The sequence below is a fragment of the Physcomitrium patens genome, chromosome 7 (assembly GCF_059467195.1).
Source record: "Physcomitrium patens ecotype Gransden chromosome 7, ASM5946719v1, whole genome shotgun sequence".
Lineage (NCBI taxonomy): Eukaryota > Viridiplantae > Streptophyta > Bryopsida > Funariales > Funariaceae > Physcomitrium > Physcomitrium patens.
Genome location: NC_143416.1, coordinates 7,313,270 through 7,321,091, shown reverse-complemented (window position 1 = coordinate 7,321,091; position 7,822 = coordinate 7,313,270). Strand labels below are relative to the sequence as shown.

At 38.5% G+C, this 7,822-nt stretch overlaps 1 protein-coding gene across 3 annotated transcripts; it reads left to right on the top strand.

The window, feature by feature from the left end:
• Positions 1-1,605: 1,605 nt before the first annotated feature.
• LOC112285164 (D-3-phosphoglycerate dehydrogenase 1, chloroplastic) lies at positions 1,606-5,295 on the top strand. 3 transcript variants are annotated; one of them, XM_024525772.3, is made up of 7 exons: positions 1,606-2,267; positions 2,888-3,065; positions 3,195-3,571; positions 3,766-3,876; positions 4,154-4,249; positions 4,448-4,753; positions 4,871-5,295. In XM_024525772.3, the coding sequence occupies exons 1-7, from the start codon at positions 1,809-1,811 to the stop codon at positions 5,231-5,233; spliced, it is 1,890 nt and encodes a 629-aa protein (XP_024381540.1). In that variant the 5' UTR covers positions 1,606-1,808; the 3' UTR covers positions 5,234-5,295. The 3 variants fall into 3 exon arrangements, with proteins under 3 accessions (XP_024381540.1, XP_090107970.1, XP_090107969.1); XM_090251844.1 differs by lacking the exon at positions 1,606-2,267 and adding an exon at positions 2,475-2,650; XM_090251843.1 differs by lacking the exons at positions 1,606-2,267; positions 2,888-3,065 and having other exon boundaries at positions 3,179-3,571.
• Positions 5,296-7,822: the final 2,527 nt, after the last annotated feature.

Genomic DNA, 7,822 nt, shown 5'->3' with positions numbered 1-7,822 from the left:
GTTATTATAATCTATTTAAAATAATTTTGAATAATATATTTTTATGTTATAAGAAATATTTTTTTAAAAAATATTTTTATTTTTTTGTTTTTAATTACATAAAAATTTAGTGATTATAACTAATTTTAAAATATGTAATTGCTTGATTACATTCTTTTGACTTGTTTTGTTCTTGTTATTTGCTTCTTTCACTTCACACCACCAATTACAAGCAATTTTTAAGTAAGGCCATCTTATAATTTCGATTGAGTGGTGAAATTTATTCTAACTTAATTCAATCAATTAAGTAAAATTATATTCTATACTTCTTAAAAAAAAATTAAATTAAAAAGTGATTGGAATAATACTATAACAAAAAAAAAATGTGCATTCATTTGGCTAAGTCAACGTTAAAGAATTGGCATTAATAGGTGGAAATTTAACATTGAATGAGAATGAATATTTGTGAATTATGCAATCTATAAATGGATGAAATTATACTATAATAATTTTAAAAGTTCTTAGTCATTAAATAAATATAGAAGCAATGGAATTTTCTATACATATTTAATTTTAAATGATCTTTTTTCTAAAATTTATAGCTAGTTATCAATGTCAATTAAGCCATATTTAATAAAGGTCTACAAAATTTAGTAAATTTGATTTTTTTTGGTCTATTAATTATAAGAATTGTATGTTGGGGCTGTTTGGAGGAAAAATAGTAATAAGATATTTAGACATAAATTATAGATTAGTATTAAATAAATAAATAATTTTATTTATTTAATATAATTAAGCATAATCATTCAAAATGTCAAAATGATCCAAAAGTATAATAATAATAATAATAATAATAATAACAATAAGGTGTGTGTATATATATATATATATATATATAAACCAAATTTTTCAGGGCATATATTGAGCATAATATGCTAGTCAATTAAGATGTAGGCTTGAAGTTTAAATAAATTACAATTCTCCTCAAACATGTAAATTTTTAAATTTTAACTTTGGAGATTTGAGACATAGGCACATTAAAATGTATAAATGTGTAAATATATATATATATATGTGTGTGTGTGTGTGTGTGAGTATGTGTTTTGAATGAAGGATACATCTTCTTATGTGAAATAAACAAAAGAAAAAAAAATGTATGTATCGGTGGGTTTTTCCGAGCCCTAAGAATCTGTCGGCACTTGGGATTGGAGAATCGTGACGGGTAACAACCTAACATCGTGGTTACGAGGTGCACATCATCCGAATCCGCCTAACGGTTTTAGGGTTTGCCCACGGCAAATCCCCCGGCAAAACCTGACAACGAACAGTGAAGCCCGATATCATCGCTTTCGCGTCGTAGGAGCTCATCATCAAATCCTGAATAGAAAGCAAACGGGATATTTATTCTGCTAAATTAGGACGGAGACGTTTGAGCTTCGGTCCCTCGTGCCATCAGGGATGAATACCGGTACCCCTTTGCGGCGCAATTGTCGCCACAGACGGCGAATGGTCGGCTGGTTAGAGGAAATTGACGTCGAAACAGGAGGAGGGCCTGAAGACCGTGGCACAAGACCTGCAGGGGAAGAGGCGGGGAACACGTAACGAAAAGTGCGACAGGGGAGCCCTAGCACCGAAACCAGCCAAGATGGGGACTTAAAGCCAAGCCGGGGTTTAACTAGGAGTTTTGATTTGTGCATGCCGCAGTACATCTCGTGCTTGCATGCCTTGGTTGCGGAGCTGTGGGCGTGAGGATTTGCAGGAGTGTTCGTGCACACTTGCGTGACTATAGATTGTGCGCTGCCAAGTGCCGGGAGGTGAAGACAGCTGCGATGGCTACCACGGCGAGAAGTTCCACCTGCATCGGCACCACGATGGCGGTAAGGTCTGGAGTGGCGCAGAAGCAAGAGTGTCATCTGGCGTCCCGAGTGAGTTTTGGGAGGAATTCGGTGCTGGCGAGCAGGGCCGGTGTGAGCGGAAGAGTAGTGAATGTAGGTGTTAGGTGGGTTGGAGCTGTGAAGGTGATGGCCGTAAATTCTGCCAGCACAGCCGCGGCCTCGCCAACTGCTACCAAGAACGAGAAATCTGTAGCGAAGCCCACCGTGTTGGTAGCTGAGAAGCTGGGCGCAGCGGGTATCGAGTTGCTAGAGAAGGTGGCCGTCGTAGATTGCTCGTACAATCTGTCTCAGGAGGATCTGTGTGCGAAGATTTCAGACTGCGATGCTTTGATCGTGCGCAGTGGTACGAAGGTTACTCGCGAGGTATTCGAGGCATCCAAGGGTCGCCTCAAGGTAATTTTCTGTGAGAGACCTATTTTTTCGCCATATAATTAATTGGTCTCTCCTCTCTTACGCTGTGGAAGGATTTGTTAAGTATAATTCTTTGGAAGTGATTACATAGTGATTTTGTGCCAGATGCTGACAATCGGTAGTCTCGAGGCCGACTTTCACAACGTCTAAAGATTTGAGGGTTCTGATCTACGTTATCTTATACTCCAGGAGTATTCTCGAATTGCCTCGTAGGACCACAACACATCCTGCGTTGTAATTTGCGCGAAGGATTTTTTCTTCTCGCTTCCTCTCTCTCTCTCGGTGTATGTACGTAAATGTGTGCGTGTAAATACATATATACACACCTGAAAGAATACAACAAATAACGTTCTGGAAGTGGGAAGGTGAGTAAGGCATTGTGTCTTTCTCGGAATGGACAATTTACTGGGACTGATATCAAGATATCGGCGTACTGATTGGAGTGATGCTCTCCCTCAGTCTCTTCTGTGGTTTTTCTCGTTCCTCAGTAGTCTGTCCTTAGTAGAAGTAGGATTCCTGAGCGTATTCAGCTACTGATGGATTTTATTGGTGACCTGAGAACATTTGCAATATTTTCGAACTGAAGTCCTTCTGCCATACAGGTTGTTGGAAGAGCGGGTGTGGGAATTGACAACGTCGACCTGCAGGCTGCTACTGAAGTTGGTTGCCTGGTCGTTAATGCACCAACTGCCAACACTGTGGCGGCCGCTGAGCATGGCATTGCCCTTCTCACCGCAATGGCCCGCAATGTTGCTCAGGCCAGCGCGTCTATGAAGGCCGGTATGTGCAATTTTTCCCTGACACTCCGGTTGCATCTATGACAATTGCACTGTGACTGCTGCAAGATGGATGAATTTCGTGGGATCGCAAGTTTGGTCAGCAGTAGATGTGATCATTTAATGCCTGCAGGAAAGTGGCAAAGGAACAAGTGGGTTGGTGTTTCCCTGGTGGATAAGACACTGGCTGTGATGGGGTTCGGCAAGGTGGGCTCTGAAGTGGCGCGCAGAGCCAAAGGTCTTGGAATGCACGTTGTGGCCTACGACCCCTATGCTTCGGCTGAACGCGCGAAGGCTGTGGGAGTGGAGTTAGTGAACTTCGAGGAAGCACTTGCTACGGCAGACTTTATTTCTCTTCACATGCCGTTGACACCTACGACGGACAAGATTTTCAACGACGAGAGCTTTGGGAAGTGCAAGAAGGGTGTGCGCATCATCAACGTCGCACGAGGAGGTGTGATCGACGAGCCTGCGCTTGTTCGAGCCCTCGATGCAGGCATCGTGGCTCAGGTTGGTGGATGTTCGGTAGATTGATGAAGTGACTTACGTGTGGATAAGGTGGCAAAGAGTTTGTGTTTATACTAAGATTGTGCCATCTAACAAATGGCATCGGTTCCTGCGAAGGCGATCTGTTCAATCCTCCCAATTTCATCGCAAGTCACGTGGTCGGAAGATGTTAAGATGTTGCGTGCGTTGTATGACAGGCTGCATTGGACGTGTTCACTGTGGAGCCTCCTCCGGAAGGTGATGCCCTGGTGAATCATGAGAACGTGATCGTCACGCCTCACCTTGGTGCGAGCACCATGGAAGCTCAGGTAATCAGTTGATGCCTCGGATTAGATCCACTGCCTCCACAAGATACTGTGCTGTACCACGTGCATTGTGGAATGCTCCTCGATGTGTCGCTTGGCGAGGCCAGGGATTTTGCGTTGGATTTTCATCGTAATTCGACCATGCCAATACTCTGGATTGGTTGTGGTAATCTGAAAGGGGATGCAGTTTAACCGTCGTTTGTTTTCAGACATAGCAAGTTTACAATGCCGACCTGGAGTGATGTAGTTTTTTTAATGCGTGCTCTATTGCATTATGCAGGAAGGGGTTGCTGTGGAAATTGCGGAGGCCGTAGCGGGGGCTCTGGCAGGAGAGCTCTCAGCAACGGCAGTAAATGCCCCTATGGTTCCCGCAGAGGTTTGAGTTGATGAACTCTTGTTATTTGCGTTATTTTAGTATACAAACGAATCTCAATTCCTTGTCTCTTCAACATTCTCTGATATGTCTTGGTGGTGTATGTCCAATCATTTAATTTTTGGGTTAGTCACAATTTATTATCATGACAATATCAGTCTTACAGGCTTCTGATACAGTTCGTGTTAACATTTTTCACAGGTTATCACAGAGTTAGCTCCCTACGTGTCGTTGGCTGAGAGGTTGGGAAGACTCGCAGTGCAATTGGTGTCAGGAGGTGCCGGTGTCAAGCAGGTGAAAGTGGTGTACAGATCCGCCCGTGCTGATGATGACTTGGACACTAGGTTGTTGAGAGCCATGATCACGAAGGGTTTGATTGAACCAGTGTCGAGTGCGTTCATCAACTTGGTGAACGCTGACTATGTGGCGAAACAACGTGGTTTGAAGATCAGTGAGGAGAGGCAGCCTACCGATGGTGCTATTGAAGTCCCCCTGCAGTCTATTTCGGTGAGCTTCTGAACCCGTTTTCTTCGCTTTTGTTCATCTGGTGTTGTTTTCATCGTACCCTGCTTCTTTTAGTCTTGTAGAAAATAGTCGTTTCTCACGTGTTCTGTTCTATTTCAGGTGATGATCTCAGGTGTCGAATCAAAGTTCGCTAGCTCAGAGTCTAATGGAGCAATTACTCTGGAAGGCAAGGTGAAGGATGGTGTGCCATATCTTTCAAGGGTGGGGAGCTTCAGTGTTGATGTTAGTTTAGAAGGTAGCATTATCCTTTATCGTCAGGTAGATCAACCAGGCATGATCGGGAAGGTTGGTTCTATCTTGGGAGAGGAGAATGTGAACATTTCGTTCATGAGTGTGGGTCGTAAGTCACCCCGCGAGCACGCTGTGATGGCCATCGGTGTGGACGAAGAGCCCTCGAAAGCTACACTCCAGAAACTTGGCGACATTCCCGCCGTGGAGGAGTTTGTATTCCTCAAACTGTAAGGTCTCCCGAACTTTTCATTCTGCCAATGATTGATGAAGCTGCTGGACTCTTTCTTACTCTTCATCCTGTCCATCGCCTGGATGTTTTTATCGAGTTGAGTTTGTGCCATCGTTGGGAGCTGTATTTAGTTGACTGAACAGAACAAATTATCTGCTGGCTTTTCCTCTACTCTCTAGATGTGTTATGCACGTTTCGAACATTTGCAAGTTCTTTTTGTTTGATGGTCGTCATTACGTGTGCCTCTGATACGAAAGTTAGTTTTATCCCGATGGTTGAAAACGACGAAGTCTTCAGGTGTATGAGTTTTCAGATTAGAGGCTTGGGTAGGTTTCGGTTTTGATGACACTCAAGTTTTGTTCTCAGCTTTTGCGAGAACCTTGATCGCCTGCCCTGAACTGCATTTAAATTAAAACGGTCTACTGTGGTTCCAACTTACGTAGTCACACCATAAGTTTACACGAGATGTAGTTGTAACTTTCCAGCCTTGGCTAGAACCTCATTGGGAGGATCTTATTGTTTAAAAGTGAAGTCGAACAGAGTAAATATGTAACAGCAGAACAGACATGTATTAACATATGCTAGTTGGCACAGTTTTCTCGAAGTTCTGCTGTCCTGCAAATAACGTGAAATCTTCCGAATTATGTTTTATTGAAAATGTTGAATGTAATTTGTCTCTTAATGGTTTAGCGTGAAAAGGAAGAGAATATGAACACTCTGAGGGTAAGAATAAAAATCTAAGATAAAAATGCGTTTCATTAAATGCTGCAATGCTACCCTCCGTGATAAGTAGATGAACTGAGTTCTACATCACTCTTTGCATGGACTTTGATAATTAACCTTTCAGTCAATGCTGAATGTGAAAAAATTAAAATTATCAGTAATAGATTGAAACGATATAATTTCGTTTCTAAACTGGAACCGTTTCCTATTATTTTGCATGGTGAGTTTAAGGAGTTGTGGGTCCAGCAGATTCCAAGTAGCTTGTGTACTTTTTCAGTCATTCAAATAGCATACTGTCTCCATTACTAATACTCGTGCCAATAGTGTTTTCTTTTCTTTTCATTAATGCCATTCAAGATTGTATCACTTAAGCAAATTATTTTTCCTCCTTAAAAGCAATCAAAATAGCTTCTACTGTTTGATAAGTTGACAAAATACAAGGATGTCGAAATGCTGTATTTTGGAATTTTGTGAATCATGATCCATCAAATATAATCTATACTCTTAAAGATTTTTTATTTTTTTTCTGGAATTCATGAATTTGTACTTTTCAAAATTGCCAAAAACATGCCTACAACTGTGTCGACTTACATAACCAAATTCAATTTCATATCAACATGCCACGAATGCACCAATGATGGTAGTAGATTATTTTATCTCAGGCATCACTAGGTCATCAATTCTGTTATTATGCAGCGTTACTTAAAATCCATCATCTAAGTATGAGCAATTGCTTATGTAAGATTGACTGCTTTTTAAATAGTGTATATTTATAACTTCTGAAACTGATATCCTTGTGGTAATGACCTTACAAGTTTAAGTGTATAAGCAACATAGTTGACAAAATTTGAAATACATAATGATCAATTGATGCAAGAATGTATATTGCACAAGTAAATGTTGTTTGGACAGGAGAAAAAGTCTTTTCTACATGTGAAGTCAAAGTTAAAGTAATATTGCATACATTTCGGATGTCGAAAAATTAATACTAAAACATAATCTCCATAAAATAAAAATAATGTTCGCTTCTCTTCATATCATATAAATGATAAATTATTTTTTTATTTACTTAAATTTTTTTATCCACCAACTAAAACATGTTATTGTTACAATTTCATCACTAGAGAGGAAAAATTAAAAATTAAAAATAAAATAAAAAAAATCTAATACAAAGAAATATGTGAAGCTATTCATATTTATTTTATTTTCAAAAAACACGTATTAAAAAAACTAAACATCTATGAATAAAAAATAATTTTAAGCTAAATAACTAAATGTTAAAAAACATTAAAGATAGTAGTTTAATGTAAGATAAGACAACATAGAGTTTACAACATATACTAGATAATCTATAGTTACAATTTCAAACTTAGTTTAACACTAGTATAATTAGAATATGGTTCTTCTCCCACCATGTCCAAAAATATATAAAGTATTAATTAGAGTAAATAATTTGACTTTTCTTTCTAAAAGAAATTATAAACAATATATCATACATATACATACATTTTTTTGTATAAAAGTTAAAATGAAAATAGAATAGGATGCTAAACCTAAATTCTAAAATTAAACATAGGTAATGTTTTTTTCATGTTTTAACATTGTACTAAAAAATAAAATTTTAGTATATATTACAATAAGAAAAAATAATTAAATACTAAATATTACACATTATTTGGTTTTTGTAACCAACTAAAATATTAATATAGGTGCTAAGAAAATATCTATTATTTGATTATTAAGGAAAAAATATAATAATGTAAAAATATCATTTAAGATATCTAATGTGGAGACAAAAATTTACAATAAATAAATGTGATTTTTTAAAGACCAATTAAGAACACTTAAAGATTACAAAAAAATAAAAT